Source organism: Balaenoptera ricei, chromosome 1 (assembly GCF_028023285.1).
Source record: "Balaenoptera ricei isolate mBalRic1 chromosome 1, mBalRic1.hap2, whole genome shotgun sequence".
NCBI classification, from domain to species: domain Eukaryota; kingdom Metazoa; phylum Chordata; class Mammalia; order Artiodactyla; family Balaenopteridae; genus Balaenoptera; species Balaenoptera ricei.
The window spans coordinates 36968727-36990000 of NC_082639.1; the positions used below are offsets into that span (position 1 = coordinate 36968727).

The window sequence follows — 21274 nt, forward strand, 5'->3', positions numbered from 1 at the left end:
CATCTTGCTTGGCCCTGCAAGAAACCTTTCTCTGCTCCAAACTCCAACGTTTTGGAATTGTTTGGCCTCACTGTGCATTGGGCGCAGGAATTTGAGTTTGGTTACATCTCTGCTAAAAGAGGACAAAGTACGGACCACAGTGTCTCATGATCTGCAGATGCAGACGACGGTGGTGGCTACAACCCAGAAAAATACTCAGCTCGTTTACAGCGCCTCCATGTGAGCAATATGCCACCTACTTCTGCAAGATGTCGAGGTTGTTGAACACCCCAGGTAGCTATAGATTCCACTGCCTCGAATGGGGGACCCCAGGACTGGCTGTTTCCTGCACTACATCCACCCTTACCAGCCCAATGAGTACCTGAAGGCCCTGGTAGCTGTGGGGGAGATTTGCCAAGACTATGACAGTTTTTTGGTGGAATGCTGTGGAAAATTGGAATTCAAAAATCCCACTGTTTCTACCACATTGAGGTCATCCACAACGCGGAAGAAAGTGGCTCCTAATGTAACTTCCCACAGTGCCTCTAAATTACATACAGACTTTGGGTGAATTGGATCTGGGTAAGGCTTTGCCTTTATATGGAAGTTTGATGTTTTCTCTACTTTTCTGGCATGGTATTGACATGGTGTTTTGAAAAGTAATTTACTTTTTAGTAATTTCAAATGTACAGACAACTTTACATACATAAAATAAGTCTAATAACTTGATTAAATATATTCCTAAATATTAATGTTGACATTATTTAAAATGGAATTTTTTTGTTTTTCTTTTTTTTTTAATTAATTTATTTTTGGCTGTGTTGGGTCTTTGTTGCTGCGCGTGGGCTTTCTCTAGTTGCAGCGAGCAGGGGCTACTCTTCCCTGCAGTGCACGGGCTTCTCGTTGCAGTGGCTTCTCTTGTTGCGGAGCACGGGCTCTAGGCACGTGGGCTTCAGTAGTTGTGGCTCGCGGGCTCTAGAGCGCAGGCTCAGTAGTTGTGGCGCACGGGCTTAGTTGCTCCGTGGCATGTGGGATCTTCCGGGACCAGGGCTCGAACCCGTGTCCCCTGCATCGGCAGGCGGATTCTTAACCACTGTGCCACCAGGTAAGTCCTAAAGTGGAATTGTTTTCATAAATTCTTTTTCAGATTATTTATTGCTAGTGTATACATATAAGACAGATTTTTGTGAATTGATATTTTGTCCTATAACTGCTAAATTAGTTGACTAGCTCAAATAATTTTTTGTTGTTATAGCAAGTTTTATAAGATGAAGTTTTATAAGATGATGTGATCTGTGTTCTGTGAATAAACACAGTTTTAATTTTTCCATTCACACATGGATGTCTTTTATTTCTTTCCTCAAGACTCTGGGTAGAACTTCCAGTACACTGTTGAATGACTGTGGTGAAGGCCTGCTTCCTGGCCTTCTTCCTGATTTCAGGAGTAAATCTTTCAGTCTTTAACACTGAGCACGATGTTTGCTGTGGCTTTGTATACTACTCTTTTCCATATTGAATACATTTCCTTTTATTCCTACTTTGAGTGTTCGTATTATGAAATAGCACTGGGTTTTGATTATAGCTTTTTCTGCAGTAACAACAACAAAATGCTCACGTGATACAGACTAGCTGATGGGGTGGACCACTGGGTTAGGTGGATAGAGGAGTGAGACCATGGTGGGTGGGGGTGGGAATTATCAGTCCCATTCTCTTCCAAGCTTCAGACTCATCTTTCCAACTACTTTAAATACAAAGAATAGCACCTATATGTCCCACAGGCAATTCAAACTCATCCTAAGATTGAACTTTCCAGAAACCTGCCTCTCCTGTGTTCTCTATTAATGGTGGTGTCACCCCACCATTAATGTGTTTTCCCAGGGAAGAAACCTCATGTCACTCTTCTCTCATCCCCTTAATCCAGTCTATCACAAAATCCCATCACCCAACAAATGCCCCTTGAATCCACCTTCTCCTTTTTGTTTTTTTGGTTTTTTTTTGGTTCGGTTTGTTTTTTTGGTCGCACCAAGTGGCATGCAGGATCTTAGTTCCCCGACTAGGGATCAAACCCTGCCCCCTTCAATGGAAGCACAGAGTCTTAACCACTGGACCGCCAGGGAAGTCCCCACTTTCTCCTTATTATGTCCAATGCAATTGCCTTTTCTTTTTCTTGTGCCAAGGGGCTGGGGATGGAGAGACGAATGACATATGTGCACTATATTCTTAAGACCTCAGTCTACTGGGAAAACCCATTGAATACAATGTAAGTAGAACAATAATTTACTCAAATATTTGAGTACCATTCAAATATTTATTGAGTACTTATTAAATGCCAGGCATTATTCTAGGTGTTGGAAATACAGTAGTGAACAACACAGTTCCTACTCTCATGCTTATTATATTTTAGTGGGAAAACAGATAATGAGCATGTAAAAACAATGTTAGTATTGAGTGGGTAGAGAAAAAGGAGTGTTGCTATTTAGAGAGCAGGCGCAGGGACTTCCCTGGTGGCGCAGTGGTTAAGAATCTGCTTGCCAATGCAGGGGACAAGGGTTTGAGCCCTGGTCCGGGAAGATCCCACATGCCGCGGAGCAACTAAGCCCGTGCGCCACAACTACTGAGCCTGCGCTCTAGAGCCAGCCCGTGCTCCGCAACAAGAGAAGCCACCGCAATGAGAAGCCAGGACACCACAATAAAGAGTAGCCCCCACTCACCGCAACTAGAGAAAGCCCGCGTGCAGCAAAGGAGACCCAACACAGCCAAAAATAAATAAACTTTTAAAAAAATTGAGTGGTGACACAGACCCTACAGCCCACAAAGGCTACAGTATTAACTTACCCTTTACAAGAAAAGTTTGCTTTAGGCGCTCTCCCTAGGTTCCGTTCATTCTGGTAGCTTTGGTTACCATTTATATGCCAACGATTCCCAAAGTAACACCTTCTGTCCAGATCCCTTCTCTATGGATGGACCAGACATGACCATCCATCTGCCTGTCATTCCCACGTGCGGGAGTCACCAGAGCTCAAAATGAACACGTCCAGACCAGCTCCTACCTCAGCCTACCCTTTCTCACTAAGTGGCACCAATATTCATACAACTGGTCACGTGAGGAATTCGGAATCCTTGACACACTTCCCGCCCCCTAAACCAAACCCTTCAAAACAAAAGCCAAGTCCCCCTCTCGTTTCCACCTCTACTGCCTTCCGCTCTTCTCCAACTCACTCACAGCTCTCATCCAGGACTACAGCAGTAGCTTCTAAAACGGGTCTTTTCAAAACGTAAATAAAACCAGGCAAGCCCCGCCCGAATTGTGCCCTGGGTCTCTCAACCTCCCCCCGAGGCGCGCACAGGTCCAGGCTCTGTTGCACCCCAGCCTGGCCCTCGGCCGAGCTGCAGCGCCCTCTCGACCCTCTCAGGCCCAAGTCCTCGGCGCCCCGCCCTCCGACCCAAGGCCGCTCTCTGCGGCGCCCGGAAGATACGTCAAGAGGCGGGGCTACGTTTTACAAACCGAACCGTGACGCTTTGCGTTTTCTCTTTCTAGCCAGCGCCGAGCGATGGGTGAGTGTTTCTCTGTGTTGGGGCCGTGGCTGGGGAACGAGCTCAATCCGGCGCCATCCTGCCTCGCAGCCCAGCCGGGAGCGCGGGCGCCCGGGCCTCGGGCAGCGAGCCTCCGCGAGGAGGGTGATGCTCGGGCTTGGGCCGCCCGGGCCGCTCCGGGGGCCGCAGGGATCGGGGCCGCGAGCGGCACCATCATGGCTGCCGGGATCGGGACGGGAAGGGGTCGGGCCGCACGTGCGTGATGACACCTTGGAAATGCTGTAACCTCCCGACTGCGCTATGGGGGAGCCAACCTTGGAGAGCTGAGCGTGCGGCCACTGGCGCGGGGCGTTGGGCTGGCGGGGCCCGGCCCCGGGCTCCCTGGCTGAGGCTCCCTCCCCCCGCTTCCACACGTAGGCATCTCTCGGGACAACTGGCACAAGCGCCGCAAGACCGGGGGCAAGAGAAAGCCCTACCACAAGAAGCGGAAGTATGAGCTGGGACGCCCCGCTGCCAACACTAAGGTGCGTGCGGGGCCTCACCGCCCGGGAGGTCGCCCACCTGCTCTCCGCGGTCCGCCTGAATCTTTGTGGGGCTCTGCGATTTGCTGTAGGGACTAGGCGGTCTCCTCGCCTTTGCGTGTTGGGTAAATACTGAGAGATTGCATGGTGACAGCTACTGTGTCCTAGTGGTACCTGCAGGGCGCCTGGAGCGAGTGGACTCCTCAGTGATAGTCAGAAACCTGGAATTTTTGTTGCACGGAGAATTAATTTTCAGTGTTTGGAATCAGGCTTTTCCTCTTGGAGGTAACTAGAGTGATGAAGAAGTATCCTTAGGCGTGGTTGTGGCCGTCTTGGTCACCTGTGTGCCACTTGCCAATGCTAGGACTTGTCATAGTTACACTGACTTGTTACCTCCGTCCAGCCCGGGTTCCCTTCCCTCTCTCTAGCTTCTCCTTGATAACCTACTTCCTGTCTCCTTGTGTTTTCTAGATTGGCCCCCGCCGCATACACACAGTCCGTGTGCGGGGAGGCAACAAGAAGTACCGGGCCTTGAGGCTGGACGTGGGGAACTTCTCCTGGGGCTCGGAGTGTGAGTGAGGCCCTGCAGGCATGGGTGGGAACTCAGCACCTAAACCTTTTCTAAGCTTCAGTAAGTGCTTTTAGCAGGAAGTCCATGGCCTGAACCAAGATACTGAAGTTTCTCCTGTTGAAAGACCTTGAGGTTCTGGAGCTTTCTCTCCATCCTGTCCTGTCTCTTAACTCCTGTAGCTTCAGGGATTGGGGCTGAATCTAGAGACCATGTATGTGTGGGTGTCAGCCACATCTGGAAAGATGGGTGTGTGGAAGATGAGCTTATGCCCTATGGCTCTGTAAAGGCTTAGAGTTCCCATCTCCTTAGGCCCTACTAGGGCGCGGGTGGGGGACAGTTGACCTCAGGTTCACATGGCTTGATTCTGAATTTCTCCTGTGAGCAGGTTGTACACGCAAGACAAGGATCATTGATGTTGTCTACAATGCATCCAACAATGAACTGGTCCGTACCAAGACCCTGGTGAAGAACTGCATCGTGCTCATTGACAGCACACCGTACCGACAGTGGTACGAGTCCCACTATGCACTGCCCCTGGGCCGCAAGAAGGGGGCCAAGCTGGTGCGTGTTTGGGGAGCCAACTTCCTGTGGGGGGAGGGGAGGCCGCCCTGATTCCAGCCTTCTTGTGATGAAAACTCTGTCCAGTTCTGCTACTGAAGGGAGAGATGAAAGCCTTTAGTGCTGAGGAAGGTGGCAGGGGCATGGGATATTCAGTGTTCAAGGCTGTGACATTCCTTCCCTGAGAAAGGGTTTGGGGAGGCCCCACTAACCCATGTGTATTTCCTTTATTCAGACTCCTGAGGAGGAAGAGATTTTAAACAAAAAACGATCAAAGAAAATTCAGAAGAAATATGATGAAAGGAAAAAGAATGCCAAAATTAGCAGTCTTCTAGAGGAGCAGTTCCAGCAGGGCAAACTTCTTGGTGAGATGGCTTTTGCATTTGGCGGAGGGGGCTTCCCAAGATATGGTGTGCCCTCTGTGGGCTAGAGAGTTCGGTAACAGCACACAAGCACAAATCAGAATATTTGGTCATCCCATTAGTTTGAAGCTGAAATGGAAAATAGTGGGCAGGAGCCCATAGGCCTGAGCTTGGTTTCTGCCTCTGAGTTTCAGGAGTATTCTGAGAAGTCTGTGTCCAGGCTTAGGGGGTTGTCTCAGTGATGAAAACTTTGTCCAGTTCTGCTACTGACTTTAAATGACGATAAAGTATATCTGAGGAGACAGTGGGCTTCATGCCTGCCCCCAGTATACCTGGACCAACATGGACTCTTAAGGGGATACGTAGGTGTGGATAGGGCCACAGTGTCATTTTGCTAAGGACCACATACTCTCTTGCAGCTTGCATCGCCTCAAGACCAGGCCAGTGTGGCCGAGCAGATGGCTATGTGCTAGAGGGAAAGGAGCTGGAGTTCTATCTGAGGAAAATCAAGGCCCGGAAAGGCAAATAAATCCTCTTCTTTCCTATCTTAGCTCATGTTATAAAGGTGTTTATTGTTCTATACCCTGTGTTTGCGTTCTGAGAATGTTTGATTGTTTGCCACACTGTAGAGTGCCCCAACTCCCTTTGCCTGCCTCCCTTTGTCCAGGTCTATTATGTGCCTTTCTATAGCAGGAGGAACGTTTCTCACCCCTAAGGCTGGGTTACAGTGGCAACAGGGATGTGGCATGCAGGCTGAGGAGAGACTGTATGAGGGAGGCATCCCAGCACGGGGCCCCCAACAGTATTGGGCTGTTGACTGGACCATGATTGGAAGCTGAAACCATGCTGCTTCTGTAAGGTTCTCTTAGAGACCCTGTGTGCAGACCTTGGTTTTAGGGGTTTATTTCAGGTTCATGGATGGTCTAGAAACCTTGAAATTGTGTTCCAGATTTCTGCGTTGTTGAACAGGTTATACACATTTACATAGTCTGTATCTTGTCAGCTTTTGGATGTCTTTCTGAAGTTAATTTTCTCTTGAACCCTAATCCTTTCTCCTCTCATTACTCAAAAGTATGTAAAATTACCAGTGATGGCTGCTGAATCTCTAAGGGTCAGCTCTTGTCTTCAGTTTAGCTACATTGTTGTCTGTCATCAACTTTTAAAAGTGGTTTAAGCTCCATCTTTCTAACTAGCCCAGACCTACTTGACACCTGCATTTGGATATCATAATCGGACTCTAAAAGGTCACCGTGTTCAAAACTGATCACGTTCTTCAGCTTTCCCATTTCAAACAGTTTCTCAATTATTTGATTGCAGCAAATAGTGGTCTTCATATGACAACATAAATCTTAGGTGATCCTTGGGTCATAACTCCCACATCTAATGTCACCACATCTTGTTGCTTCAACCTTTAACACCACCTCTACTGTTCTGGTCACATCTCTGCATCCTACTTGCTCTTCTGTTGTCCCCAACGCAATCCCAGCTATCAGTGATCATTTTAAAAGATAAGATATTTTTTTTACAGGACATCCCATCTCAAAATTCCTACCAGATGGTTTGGAACTCAGTGGGACGCGGTCCCTTCTATAGTGACTGCCATCCTGGCCTTACTGAACATATGTTCACTTACTATTCCCTGTGTTGGGAATACTTTCCATCATATACCCACATTGCTTATTCCTTCCAGGTCTTTGTTCTGTTAGTCTAGTGAGTTCTTCCCTGATCACAGGATTTTAAATTGCACTCCCCTCCATGCCATATCCTTTGCCCCTGTTTTTTCTCCTTATCTCTTAATTTGGCATAAATTTTGCTCATTTTATTTGCTTGTCTTTTTTTGCCCTCTATTAGAATATATCTCCAGGAGAACAGGAATATGTTTCCTGTGGCATCTCCAGTACCTGGAAAGGTACATGGCGCAATATACCAGGCACTCAAATATGTGCTTCAGTTAATGAGTTCTAAAGAAAAAATATTTTATCCAATTTAAAGTTGTTGGAAAGCACATGTCTTAAGAGCTAAAGAAGTACAAAATCTAATTGGTCCATCACCTTGGCTAAATTGCAGACTTCTGTGAATAGACGTTTGGGAAAGGTGAACCCCCTTTTCTAGTACAAAAACTTAAGGACAAAAAGTCAGTCCAGTCCTCTAAAACCTTACCATTGGCTCTGGGGAGACCTGGCCTTGGCCTTCCCACCCAGTGATCTTCCCTTACCATCTGAACATTAGCTGATGTTTGCTGAGCTGTGTGTTGGGCATGGCACAGCAACACTTTGCCTTCATCTTCTAATTTGAGCTCTACAAGGCGTTGATGTTTATTCCTCTCCTCCTTCACCCTCTAGTCAGTCCATAGGATAAGGGGTTCTTTTTCTTTTTTTTTTTTTAAATTTGCACTGTATCTTCATGACTTTTTTTTTTTTTTTTTTTTTTTTTTAATTTATGGCTGTGTTGGGTCTTCGTTTCTGTGCGAGGGCTTTCTCCAGCTGCGGCAAGCGGAGGCCACTCTTCATCGCGGTGCGCAGTCCTCTCACTATCGCGGCCTCTCTTGTTGCGGAGCACAGGCTCCAGACGCGCAGGCTCAGTAATTGTGGCTCACGGGCCCAGCTGCCCCGCGGCACGTGGGATCCTCCCAGACCAGGGCTCGAACCCGTGTCCCCTGCATTGGCAGGCAGATTCTCAACCACTGCGCCACCAGGGAAGCCCAAGGGGTTCTTTTTCTAAAGAGCCTTGAATTCATCAACTATCCATCTCCACTGCCCTCATAGATGACCATTCTCACCCTGGAGCAAGGCTACCTCCTCTGTAGACCCAGCAAAACACCTCAGGTGCCTTCTGAGTGAATGGTGACCACAAGGTACTTTGTCTTCACAGTATAGATTTGTCGACCAAGGCTGAGAAAAATTCAGTATCCCCTGTCACCCAGCAGGAAAGTAGAAGCCAGCACTATAATCCTGTCTGTCGACAGGAGGCTGCGCGTCCTCGCAACCTCTACCTACACTCTTCATGCCTCCCTTTGAATTCTGGCATTTGTCCTTCCTTTGGCCTTAATGTTCAGTTTTGGCATTCGCCAATTTCTTTAGTGGTGGCTGAGCTTAGAAGGCAGGAATCTTAGAGAAACTCAGTTTAGCAGCAACTCTAATATAGTGCTCTGTGGGGCTGTTTTCCACAATGCCCCCTCTTATTACCATCAGCTGAGTACTGCGGTCCTACTGCAGAGATGGACCTGCAGCTTTCACCCCTTAAACTGTCCTTTCTCCCTGTTTGGTTGGTGGGAGCAGAGAAGGGCTTGGTTCAGATGCTGGAAGTCTAGGCTGGGTGGTGTATGACTACCCTCACGTCTCAGTTGAATCAGCTTCAGGGCAGACTCTCAAACCCTCATCTTTAGTCCATTGGCAGAGCATGCCAATTCAGTTTTAAGCAATTTTAATTGCACAATAATAAATGAATATATTTTCATTGTAAACAAAAAATTGAATATGACAGATGAAGCAAAAGTGCCCCAGCACACACTTTGACCCCTTATCAGAGTGAGGTTATCAGAATAAGGTATATCCTAAACATCTTTTTATGTGACTGAAATTGTGATCCCTGGGGCAGCAGCAGCAGCATTCCCTGGGAACTTATTAGAAATGCAAATTCTTGACCCCATCCTAGATTTAATGAATCAAACGCTGGGAGTCATACCCAAAACTTTTTAACCAGCCCTTCAGTGATACTGATGCTCCCTCAAGAACTGGCCTAGCCCCGCATTGTGGAGGAAATTAATCGTGCGCCTGGGCTCTAGTCCTCTATACCTCGCCTCTTGTGTCCTAGCTTCACCTCCCCCAAGCCAAAGTGGACGCATTCCTAACTCTGGTTCAGGCTCTTCTGCCCTCTCAAGGGTCGTCCCTAAGTGCTCCAGCTTAGGGTGCATGGAAGTGCTGCTCTAATAGCTCCGGAGGACCTAGGGGAGGCAGCCGGATGGCCCGGCCCTGCTGCCTCTGCTCAGGGCTCCTGGGCCTCGTCCCCTGACCCCAACGCCTCCTCCTCGATGCGGTCCGCGGCTTCGAGGTCGCCACCCTCCTCGGCCCGGAAGCGCAGCAGGTGAGGGGTCCGGGGGGCTCCTCGGACGCGGCCGAAGTTCCGGAGGCTGATGGCTGGCGAGGGCGCTCCTACGCCCAGGAAGCGGCTGAGCAGTGGGGTCTGTGCGGTGGTCACCGGCCCAGCTGGCCCAGGGGACGTCTCCACCTGCAGGCTCTGCTCAGGGTCGTCGCTAACGCTGCAGGCGGGTGGGAGGGCGGTGTGAACGAGCCTCTGGCAGCCGGGGGACCGGCTCCCCAGAGTGGGGCCCGGGGCAGGAGGGACCGAGTCCTGGGCATCCCGGAGGGTGGGTGGGGAACTAGGGCCCATGTGCTGACTCAGGTCCTGCCTGGGCCTTCATGGGCCACTCACCGCAGGTTGAAGGTGGAACCCAGGAAGGAAGGCCGCAGCGACTCAGCCACAGTGGCCACAGTGTAGGGCGGCTGCGCCGAGTCCTCATCCCAATATGGGTCCTTCTCCGCAGGAGGCAGGTTCTGGTACATGTCATCCACGGAGAGCAGGGACACCTGGGGCGGGCAGCAGGTCACAAGGATCCCCCTCTCCTGCATACCTGGGCTGAGAGCTGGCAGGGAGGGAGAGCCCGACTGCCAGTGAGCTGCCACCAGACCCCTAATCACCTGCAAGTTGCGGTCTATAAGCTTGTTGGTTTCAAAGTCGTCATCATCCTCACCAAAGGGATTGATGATCTGTTCTGCCACCTGCAGGTGATGAGAGTGTTTTCTGGGCTCAGAGCCCTATTTTCTAACCCCAGAGTTGGGGTGGGCCCTGGGCCCGTGTCTTGGCCACCCGAAGTGCCCACCTTGAGCCAGCCAGCATAGAAGAAGAACTGCAGCAGAGTGGTGAGAGGCACGTACATGTCCAGGTCCCCCAGGGCTGGCCCTGGCTCCAGAGGCTCCCGAGGTTTCGCAGCCCCTGCCTCTGACTCCACGAACTGGCGGCCAACCAGGGAGAGGGCAAAGAAGGAGTATACTGCTATGGTCACCACCTGGAGAAAGGGAAGCCAGGCTAAGTGGGGCAGGGAGAAATGCCGCCCGTGCCCCGAGGGCCAGTGGCAGATCTAATAATAGTTAAAACATGTAGCAAGGTGTGGCAGCACCAGATAGGAGGGGATCATCTTATTGGGGGGTCCAGGGAGGCTTTGAAGATGAGCCTGTGGCTGTTGAGTGTCTCACTGGACCAAACTGCCCCAGAGCAGGTACCATCTCTAATTCTCAGTGTCACACAGCACAGGACATACAGTAGGCACTGGGACTGGGGAGGTGAGAGGCAGTTACTTGGGTGTAGACGAGGGGGATGCTGATCCAGTCATAGTGGAACAGCATGCTGCACTTGGCCCGGTACTTGTTCAGCTCCTGGTGGAACAGCAAGAAGAGGAAGTCAGTGGAGGCGAGGAAGGAAGAATGGGGAGGGGACAGGGGAGCCCAGCACACGTTAGGCCTGGGCCAGGTCTAGAGGCTCATTCTGCTTTCAGAGGTGTTGTCAGGCTGGAGTGACTGTGATGGAAAGCAGTTCAGCAAAGTAACTGCAAGGACAGAGCCTGGAGCCAGGTCTGAGGATGATTCCCAGCTCCACTAACTAGCTGTGTGACTTGAGCAAGTTTCTTTTCACTCTGTGCCTCAGTTTCCTCATTTCTTCACACTTGCAACAGTGTGCTGTACATAATTGGCACCATGTAAGTGTTAAGCACTAAAATTATTATTCCAGTTTGCAAAACTAGGGGGAGGAGGGCAGATGGGCCTGGTCCTAGGCTGACTCACTTCCAGGAGCAGGCAGAGAGCAATGTCATCACGGATTCGCCCATCCCTCCGGGCCTGGGCCGCCAGGTTGGTGAACCAGACGCAGGGGACCCAGTACTTATTGAAGTCAGATTTCAGGCTCTCAAACTTTTTCCTCTCTTCCTGGGACATGAAACCTGCAGGGATGTAGTGAGAGGGATGAAGACTCATCCTTGTCCCCAGGGACTCACCGCCTTGGGGCCCTGGAGCTCCCCCTGGTGGTCAAACCTCCCCTCCCAGGAGGCCCGCGGGGCAGGTCCGGTCCCGCCCGCTCCAGGGCTCCCCCAGCGCGGCACCTGCGTCTGGCTGTGGGCCGCGCACCTGCGTCCACCACGTGCTCCATGGTGGGGAAGCGCTTGAGCACGCGGGTGCTGACCGAGCGCAGCACCAGTACCGACGCCAGGTTGGCGTAGCGGATGAGGGTGCGGCGCAGCAGGCGGCCGCGCTGGTCCACGCCGTGCACGCTGGCCGAGATGACGCACATCAGCTGGTCCGGCAGCGGGATGCTTGTGTACTGGGCCCACCAGCGGTTCACAACCAAGGTCACGTAGAAACCTGGTCACCGTCATGGGTAGGGGGGACGGGAAAGCAAGATGGAGGGCTCGGGAGTCAGCGTGTCCTGCCCCCACCCAGAGCACGTGGTCCAGGCCAGGTGGAAGCAAGGCAGGGGGAAGGACACATTGGCTCCAACGCCCTGCCTCTCTGTCAGGGGGACAGCCTCTTCCTCTTGGTCCCTCCCTGATGTACCAAACCAGGCAGGGAGGAAGAAGAGTGCAAACCTCCTCAAGCAGAAGAGAAGTGATGGTTCAAGTCCAGGCAATGGTTAACTCTGAGCCCTGCTTCACATGGGGGTCGGGAGGGAGGTGTCACCTCTCTCCAGTTCTCCTCCAGTACCCAGAGGGTTGTGAAGCCAGCAGGTGGCTTGGGCCTTGTTTGGAGTGAGGGTCCAGCACGTGATAGGCAGGGCCTAGTCCTCTGGAAATCCTGGACCCCGCACGCAGCTCCCATGCCTGCTGAGCCTGCTCTGGTTGCCCTCCAGGCGGTTCCGCTGGGGTAATTCTGACCCTCAGAGCTAGCAACCCAACCCAAAGGTCAGGAAAGATGGTTAGGAGGCTACAAGGGAGAACCCCTGGTCCTTTGAACTTACCCAGTACAAAGGACAAGGGGATGAGCTCCGCAGAGCGATTGCAGTATCGGGCCACCTGAGCATACACAAGCCTCTGCTCCTGGGTCAGCAACAGGCTGGGGAATGTCACGTGAGGCCAGGGTTAGAGGGAGGTAGGTAGCCTAGTCACCCGCAGGCCAGCCCTGAGACCCTGCCCTCACCCTCGCACCGGTAGGTGATGCTGAGCAGAGCATACAGGGCGATGAATAGGAGAAACTCCTTGTAGAGGAGCTTGTAGATGCTTCCCCTCCAACGGAGAAGCAAGCCAGAGAAGCCTCCGAAGCGGGCCTCCGCCACTTTGAGGGTGTATGAAACCGTCATGGTGCTGGGGGCCTGGGGCAGAAGGTCACAAGAGCTGCTCCCAGAGCTGTCCTTCTGCCCCAGCAAACCTTCTCCTTAGCTTGCCTTCTTATCACCCACCTTAGATCCCCAGGCAACCTTCCTTCAACTCTGGTCATCCCCCACCCCAGCCTTCACCCTGTGTCAGTAGACAAGGGGGAGGAAGCTGCAGAGCAGACAGAGCACACCCCCACCCCCTAGAACTCAGTGGTGTGTGGGTCAAACCAGGATGAGGTGGGGCAAGAGCGAGCTGAGGTCTACACCCTCTCATGCATGAAGCTTCCCCAAGCTCCTCTTCCACTTGCAGGGCTAGGAGTAACCAGGTCCTGAACTGCTGAGGACAGGAGATCCAACTCTAGCCCAGACCCACACACCTTGGAGTCTTGCTCTCGAAGCTGATAGCTGGTCTCTCAAGGCCCAGGGTACTCTCACCCGCACCCCACATCTACTTACCTGCTCTGGACGGCAGCCTGTGCTGAGGAAGGGGAACTGGGCTAACCTTCACCCCACAGCACTTAAGTACCTCCTGGGCCCATAAAGTTTGGCTGGACTGAGGTTATCGTTGATGGATTGAGGCTGTCACCCAGCTTTCCCTGGTGCTGGGAACTGGATGTGTCTCCCTATGCCTGCAGGGCTGGGCTGGCCTTTGAGTGTCATAAATGCCATCATCATTGACCCCACAGTTCACACCATGTCCTTGAAGCCAGGGTGACAGGAATTACTGTCCCAGCTCCAGGTGAGAAGACAGATGCATGATTAAGTGTTATAACAGCTGCTGATCGCAGAGCACTGACTAAGTGACAGGCACTGTGCCAAACACCACTACATCAAACCTCTGACCTGTCCTGGGAAGCTCCTTCCCCCACACTGTGAGCTGGTTCTCAATGCAAGTGTTTTCTGAAGAGAGGAAGCATGGAGAGGTGGTTAGGAGCACAAGCTGGAGAGTCAGACAAACTTGGGTTTGAATTCTAGCTCTCTGTAACCTTGTCCAAGATACCTAATTTCTCTGAACCTCAGTTTCCTCCTCTGCAAAACAGGATCAATAACTCCTTCCTCACAGGGCAGTTGGTAATATTCAGAGAAACAATGCCTGGAGCCTGGAGCATGCAGGCATTTATCCTGGGTGGCTGTTACCATGAAAAGCCAAGTCTTTTCCCTTTGGTTGCCACCTACTGGTCCATCCACTGTTTGCATCCCAGAACCAGGCAATCCTGCAGAGACAGAGTCAGAGACCTTTCCCCTGATGCCTGTCCTGCCTGTCCCCGAGCCAAACAGTGCCAGGCCTGGCTTTTAATCTGGGTATAAGGCCTCTGAGATGCCCCCCACTTCCACCTGCCATCACCAGCCTCTGGCCTCACTCCTTTTCACTGCTCCTTTGAGGTCCTTTCTTGCATCAGTTAATCATACTGGCCTATAATCCATCTACACAGAGATCTCCCCTCCAGCCCATGAGACCCTTGAGGACAGGATTGCATCTGATTCATCTCAGTAAAGCTGGGGAGGACTTGAACCCAGGCAGGCTTTTCTTTTCTTTTCTCTTTCTTTCCTTTCTTTTTATTTTATTTTTAAAATTTTTATTGGAGTATAGTTGATTTACAATATTGTGTTATTTTTTGCTGTACAGCAAAGTGAATCAGTTATACATATATCCACTCTTTTTTAGATTCTTTTCCCATATAGGCCATTACAGAGAATTGAGGAGTTCCCTGTGTTATACAGTAGGTTCTTATTAGTTATCTATTTTATATATAGTAGTGTGTCTATGTCAATCCCAATCTCCCAATTTTAACCCCCCCCCATCCCCTTGGTTTTCTACATCTGTGACTCTACTTCTGTTTTGTAACTAAGTCAATTCGTACCCTTTTTTAGATTCCACATATAAGCGATATCATATGATATTTGTCTTTCTGTGTCTGACTTCACTCAGTCAATCTCTAGGTCTATCCATGTGGCTGCAAATGGCATTATTTCATTCTTTTTTATGGCTGAGTAATATTCCATTTTATGTATGTAATACATCTTTATCCAGTCCTCTGTCGATGGACATTGCTTCCATGTCTTGGCTATTGTAAATAGGGCTGCAATGAACATTGGGGTGCATGTATCTTTTAACCTGAGGGGTCCCCCTCCCCACTTTTTATAAGAAACTCCCTGGATGAGCAAGGTCTGGAAGTCAACTCATGGCCTGACAAGTTATGTTCTCCTTCCAGGGCCCAGGTGAGATGTCCATATGTGGAAAGAACAGGACTCCATGTGTGTGTCCTGGAGGTCTGGAAGACCCAGGACCTGACCTGGGAAGGGCAAGATACCAGCTCTGGGGCCTCAGCTATCTTGGCTGTGCAGCCCCTTCCCAAGCTCTGATCTGTGGCTTTTCTAGAGCATTCTGGGCTGCTTACCACTTAAAGAGTCTCTGGTACCTGGGAAGCCAGGCCCTGGGACTGGGGGAGCTCAGGCCCTGAAGTCCTGGTAGCTTCTCTCTGACAGTGCTCCCTGAGGGTAGCCCAGCTGGCTGCATTTCAGTCCTCAGCCCCCATCCCCATCTGAGGCCCCCTCACATCTGCCTGTTACCAACTCTCTGGATCCCTGGGCTGTGACTTTCCCACAGAGCTGTGGGTAAAGGTACAGAACCTGAAGGCTTGCCCCAGGAGGGAGCAGTCCCCAGGCCCCACCCAGCCCCTCCTTCCTCAGTCACTTTATCTCCCTTCCCAGCTGCTGTCAGGTCCCTTTGGTTTATGGTCCAGGAGAGGGAACCACTCCACCTGTAAATCATTTTCCCCACCCTTCTTTATCCTCCTCTGGCTCTTGCCTCTCCTTCTCTTCCAGTCCTAACCACCAATGCCCACTCCCCTCGTCACAGCCGAGAGCTGTATATATGACTTGGCAGTTTACAGCATGGAGTCTGGAGCCAGACCGCCCAGATTTTTAAATCCGGACTTCACTGTGCACTACCTTTGTGACCTTGACCTTGAGCAAACTGTTTAACTTCTCTGTCCTTAATTTCCCCTTGGGGAAACCGAATGATAGTATCTATCTCACAGAGTTGTTGTGACTATTAAATGAATTAATATTTATAAAGCGCTTGGTAAGCATGAAATGCTACTGTAGCTATTAGCATCTCTCTTCTTTTTGGTCCAGCTCTTTTACTTCCACCTCTGCCACCACCAAGGACACCTGAGATCTCCTTATTGCTGAATCCAGTAGGCCCCTCCTGAGTCCTAACCTTACTTGGTATCTTTCATTCTTGAAAGACTCCCTTGACCTCTATGACCTGATACTGTCAAGAGATTCTGACTATGAGCTGCCAAGGGGCAAGGAGTGTGGGATACGTGCTCAACTAGCAGTGGGCCTGAGAGCATCCTCTGGGGGATGGAGACCCAGAGAGCTCAGAAAAACCTCAGCTTGGGCAGGGGTTGTGAGAGTCTTGGGGGGAGGAGAAAGGGCACTAGTAAGAGGGACAGGGAGACATGGAGTAGTATAGGAGGACAGATGCAAGGTCAGAGAACTATGGCTCTGAGAAAACTCAGGCAGGGGAATTTCCTGGCAGTCCTGGCAGTCCAGGACTCCATGCTTCCACTGCAGGGGGCACGGGTTCGATCCCTGGTTGGGGAACTAAGATCCCACATACCACGCAGCCAAAAAAAAAAGAAAAAGTCAGGCAATGATGAATAGTGGAGTCAGACATCTTGGGTTCAGATCTTGGCTCTGCCCCTTGGTAGCTGCATATGACCTTGGGCAAGAGGCTTAGCCCCATGAGCCTCGGTTTCCTCACCTGTGAAATGGGGATAATAATCACATCCACATCATAAGGTTACTGTGAGCAGTCCAGAAGATAAATGCTTAGCTCCATGCCTGGCATGTGGCAGGTGCATAAGATCCCTTAATGGCAGCATATGTTACACTGAGGGAGGAGGCAGAACAGGCTGCCAGCCCCTCCAGTTACAGCATCAGGAGGATGTCCTCCTGATGCCCTGGCTCCCGAAGGAGGGCTCAGGAACCTTGTTAACCTCCCAAGGGGAGGAGCCAGTGATGGTAACAGAATATGCCACCCCAAAATATGCCACTCTGGCATACTGATTATTTTGAGCTGTAGGCACTTGAAAAACAGCAAATGCAGGGAGAGGCTTTCTCTGAACTCCTCTTATCTGCCTAAAGACACAGAGCCTCCAAAAGGAACTCAATGGTCATAAATCCCCTTCCTGGGAGTTTCATCTCATATCACAGGAGAGGAAATTAGAATTCTATATCATATCCAGTCCACTTTTGTCATAAACTATCATACCTCCCATTCATTCTTCTAAGGGCCCATTCATCTCTCCTAGAAATTATTTACTCTCCCCTAAGAAGCCTACATTCCCCTCCCCCTTTCTCTACTCAGATGTTACTTATTTTTAAAAATTTATTTATTTTATTTTTGGCTGCGTTGGGTGTTCGTTGCTGCACGCAGACTTTCTCTAGTTGCAGCGAGTGGGGGCTACTCTTCGTTGCAGTGCACGGGCTTCTCATTGCGGTGGCTTCTCTTGTTGCAGAGCACAGGCTCTAGGCGTGTGGGCTTCAGTAGCTGTGGCACGTAGGCTCAGTAGTTGTGGCTCGCGGGCTTAGTTGCTTCGCAGCATGTGGCGTCTTCCCCAGCCAGGGCTTGAACCCGTGTCCCCTGCATTGGCAGGCAGATTCTTAACCACTGTGCCAGCAGGAAAGCCTACTCAGATGGTATTTAAGCCTAAATTCTAAGCCACATGGGAGAGTTATCCATTTTTCCCTGGATATCTCCCATGTATACATAAGCTCTACGTGTTAATAAACTTGCTTTTTGTTTTTTGTATTGTTCTTGTTAATCTCTTTGTTGAAGAGTCCTGTATGGGTTAATTTGTTGAGGGAATCCAACTTTAGGTAATGTGGTTGGGGAGACCTCTCTGAGGAGGTGACATGTGAGTTAAGCCAGAAAAGATGAGAATGAATGAGTAATAAGTAAAGACTAGGGGGAAAGTATTCCAGGCAGAGGGAATAAATGTGCAATGGTCCAGAGGTAAGAACAGTTCTATTATGTGTGAGGAAGAAAGAGAAGGCCTGGCTGGAGCAAAGTAGACAAGAGGAGATTGTTTAGAGAGTTAGGCAGGGCCTGATTATGGGGAACTTTATAGACGGTTGCAAGGATTCTAGATTTCATTCTCAGAGCAATGGGAAACCACTGAAGAGTTACTGTAAGAAATGTACCAACTAATGTGAGATGATAATAATAGGGGAAATTCTGTGTGTGTGGGGGCGGGGGCAGGGGGAAGTATACGACAACTCTCTGTACTATCTGCTCAATTTTTCTGAAAAATCTAAAACTGTTCTAAAAAATAAAGCCTACTAATAAAAAATACAAAACTGAAAAAAAAAAAGAGTCCTGTATGAAAACCTAAGACGGATGGAGCTTTGACTTCTCCTAACCCCCAGTACCTTAGATTGTGACTATATTTGGAGATAGGGCCTTTAAAAAGGTCAAGTTAAAATGAGGTCCTTAGGTAGACCCTAATCTGATCTGACTGATGTCTTTAAGAGATGAAACGATTAGGACACACAGAAAAAGATCATGTGGGACTTCCCTGGTGGTCCAGACAAGACTCTGCGCTTCCACGGCAGCGGGTGTGGGTTCCATCCTGGTCTGGGAACTAAGATGCCACATGCCGCGATGCACAGGGCGGGGGTGGGGGGTGGGGCTCCAAAAAAGATCATGTGAGGTCAGAGGGAGACTGCCGCCATCTACAAACCAAGAAAGAGGCCTCAGAGGAAGTCAACCTTGTCAATACCTTGATCTTGACCTTCCAGCCTCCAGAAGTGTGAGAAAATAAACTTCTGTTGTTTAAGCCACCTAGTCTGTAGTATTTTGTTATGACAACCCTAGAAAACTCATACAAAGACATTTTGCTTTATTTTCCAAATATAAAATTGCAATATCGGGACTTCCCTGGTGGCGCAGGGAAGAATCCGCCTGCCAATGGAGGGGACACGGGTTCGAGCCCTGGTCTGGGAAGATTCTACATGCTGCGGAGCAACTAAGCCCGTGCGCCACAACTACTGAGCCTGTGCTCTAGAGCCTGCGAGCCACAACTACTGACGCTGCGTGCCACAGCTACTGAAGCCCACGCACTTAGAGCCCGTGCTCCGCAACGAGAAGCCACCACAATGAGAAGCACGTGCACCGCAACGAAGAGTAGCCCGTGCTCGCTGCAACTAGAGAAAGCACAGCAACAAAGACCCAACACAGCCAAAAAATAAATAAATAAATAAATAAATTTTTAAAATTGCAATATCAAATATGCCTTATCAAACTATACATGCCTCAGCCCCATTTCCCCTGTGGATTTGCTTTTTCTGGCCTCACCTCTACCATCTACTCCCCTAGAAAACTGCTGACCTGTAGAATAAAGACCAAACTCCAGAGTATGGCACTTAAGGCCTTCCTGCCCACCCCCATTCCCCTCTCCCCCTCACTCATCTGAACTACTAATATTTCTCCACCTCTCTGGCTGGTTTGGTTCTCCATTCAGGGGACATGGAGAGCAAGGCGAGAGAAGCAGGCTCTTGTGGGCCTGCTGAGGGACTGGGTGGGATATCCATATGGCAAGAGGTTGAAATGGAGATGAGACTAAAGGCAGGGAGACCAACAAGGTGCTGTAGCAATAATCCCAACCTGAGAGACTGTGACCCAGATTAGGGTGCTTGGGGAAGATGGAGCAAAGTGCATAGATTTCAGAGATATTTGGAAGATAAAACTGACAGGAACTGGGTACTCAATAAATATTTGTTGGATTTCCTGGCTACTCTTTCTAATGTAAGCTCTTTGGTTGCTCCTCTGTTTACTTCCTTCACAGCACTTTTCACAGCCTGCAGCTACCTTGTTTATATACTTGCCTATTATCTGTTTCCATCAAGCAGAATGTAAACTAAATGAAGGCTGCAACCTTGACCAGTCTTATACATACAGTGCTTGGCACTTAGTAGGTGCTCTCAGATCTTTGAGGACTGAACAGGTTAATAATTGATTGGATGGTGCAGAGTGAGCACAGAGAGGTGAAAGGACAAGCCCAGAAAGAAGCCTGTGATCCTGGGATTCAGAGGGGTTAAGATCCCATCTCTCTACCACCTCACACCGGTCAGAATGGCCATCATTTAAAAGTCTACAAATAACAAATGCTGGAGAGGCTGTGGAGAAAAGAGAACCCTCCTACACTGTTGGTGGGAATGTAAATTGGTGCAGCCTCTATGGAAAATGGTATGGAGTTTCCTCGAAAAACTAAAATAGAGTTGCTATATGATCCTGCAATCCCACTCCTGGGCACATATCCAGAGAAAACTGTAATTCGAAAAGACACATGCGGGACTTCCCTGGTGGGGCAGTGGTTAAGAATCCGCCTGCCAATGCAAGCGACACGGGTTCGAGCCCTGGTCTGGGAAGATTCCACATGCCGCGGAGCAACTAAGCCTGTGCGCAACAACTACTGAGCCCACGCACTGCAACTACTAAGGCCGCACACCTAGAGCCCGCGCTCTGCAACAAGAGAAGCCACCGCGATGAGAAGCCCACGCACTGCAACAAAGAGTAGCCCTTGCTTGCCGCAACTAGAGAAAGCCCATGCGCAGCAACGAAGACCCAATGCAGCCAAAAATTAATTTAATTAATTATTTTTTTTTAAAAAAGAAAAGACACATGCACCCCAATGTTCACTGCAGCACTATTTACAATAGCCAAGACATGGAAACAACCTAAATGTCCATTGACAGATGAATGGAAAGAGAAGACATGGTACGTATATAGAGTGCAATACTACTCAGCCATAAAAAAGAATGAAATAATGCCATTTGCAGCAACATGGGTGAAACTAGAGATTATCAATCCAAGTGAAGTAAGTCAAAAAGATTAAGACAAATACCATATGAGATCACTTATATGTGGAATCTAAAATGTGACACAGGGCTTCCCTGGTGGCGCAGTGGTTGAGAGTCTGCCTGCCAATGCAGGGGACGCGGGTTCGAGCCCTGGTTTGGGAGGATCCCACATGCCGCGGAGCGGCTGGGCCCGTGAGCCACAATTACTGAGCCTGCGCGTCTGGAGCCTGTGCTCCGCAAGGAGAGGCCGCGATGGTGAGAGGACCGCGCACCGCGATGAAGAGTGGTCCCCGCTTGCCGCTTGCCACAACTAGAGAAAGCCCTCGCACAGAAACGAAGACCCAACACAGCCATAAAATAAAAATAAATAAATAAATACTTAAAAAAAAAAAAAAGTAAAATGTGACACAAATAAACTTATCTACGAAACAGAAACAGACTCACAGACATAGAAAACAGACTTGTGGTTGCCAAGGGGGAGAGGGCATGGGGGAGGGATGGATTGGGAGTTCGGGATTAGC

At 49.9% G+C, this 21274-nt stretch overlaps 2 protein-coding genes and 4 non-coding genes across 6 annotated transcripts; 5 read left to right on the forward strand and 1 right to left on the reverse strand.

The window, feature by feature from the left end:
- The first annotated feature begins 3434 nt into the window (after positions 1-3434).
- Positions 3435-6075, forward strand: RPS8 (ribosomal protein S8). Its single transcript, XM_059921409.1, has 6 exons — positions 3435-3534; positions 3931-4037; positions 4506-4605; positions 4991-5166; positions 5399-5528; positions 5945-6075. The coding sequence occupies exons 1-6, from the start codon at positions 3531-3533 to the stop codon at positions 6052-6054; spliced, it is 627 nt and encodes a 208-aa protein (XP_059777392.1). The 5' UTR covers positions 3435-3530; the 3' UTR covers positions 6055-6075.
- LOC132354773 (small nucleolar RNA SNORD55/SNORD39) lies at positions 3768-3847 on the forward strand. The gene has a single exon (XR_009499400.1). It is a non-coding gene; the product is annotated as a small nucleolar RNA SNORD55/SNORD39 (small nucleolar RNA).
- LOC132354826 (small nucleolar RNA SNORD46) lies at positions 4322-4425 on the forward strand. Its single transcript, XR_009499424.1, has one exon. It is a non-coding gene; the product is annotated as a small nucleolar RNA SNORD46 (small nucleolar RNA).
- Positions 5227-5294, forward strand: LOC132354820 (small nucleolar RNA SNORD38). The gene has a single exon (XR_009499422.1). It is a non-coding gene; the product is annotated as a small nucleolar RNA SNORD38 (small nucleolar RNA).
- On the forward strand, positions 5759-5827 carry LOC132354813 (small nucleolar RNA SNORD38). The gene has a single exon (XR_009499420.1). It is a non-coding gene; the product is annotated as a small nucleolar RNA SNORD38 (small nucleolar RNA).
- Positions 6076-9441: 3366 nt separating the features above from the next.
- On the reverse strand, positions 9442-12866 carry BEST4 (bestrophin 4). Its single transcript, XM_059921449.1, has 9 exons — positions 12715-12866; positions 12528-12622; positions 11702-11935; positions 11363-11517; positions 10880-10957; positions 10405-10590; positions 10223-10303; positions 9957-10111; positions 9442-9783 (listed from the first exon to the last, which is right to left on the reverse strand). Exons 1-9 carry the CDS (start codon positions 12864-12866, stop codon positions 9510-9512), a joined length of 1410 nt encoding a protein of 469 aa, XP_059777432.1. The 3' UTR covers positions 9442-9509.
- Between the last annotated feature and the right edge of the window lie 8408 nt (positions 12867-21274).

Bases quoted from the DNA above. Each gene is read 5' to 3' on its own strand.
- RPS8 (XM_059921409.1), top strand. The intron at 5,167-5,398 runs GTGCGTGTTTGG...TCCTTTATTCAG, and splicing joins GCAAGAAGGGGGCCAAGCTG to ACTCCTGAGGAGGAAGAGAT. The intron at 5,529-5,944 runs GTGAGATGGCTT...ACTCTCTTGCAG, and splicing joins CCAGCAGGGCAAACTTCTTG to CTTGCATCGCCTCAAGACCA.
- BEST4 (XM_059921449.1), bottom strand. From the start codon at position 12,866: ATGACGGTTTCATACACCCTCAAAGTGGCGGAGGCCCGCTTCGGAGGC. The intron at 12,623-12,714 runs GTGCGAGGGTGA...GACATTCCCCAG, and splicing joins CTGCTCAGCATCACCTACCG to CCTGTTGCTGACCCAGGAGC. The intron at 10,958-11,362 runs GTGAGTCAGCCT...CTGTTCCACCAG, and splicing joins CTCTCTGCCTGCTCCTGGAA to GAGCTGAACAAGTACCGGGC.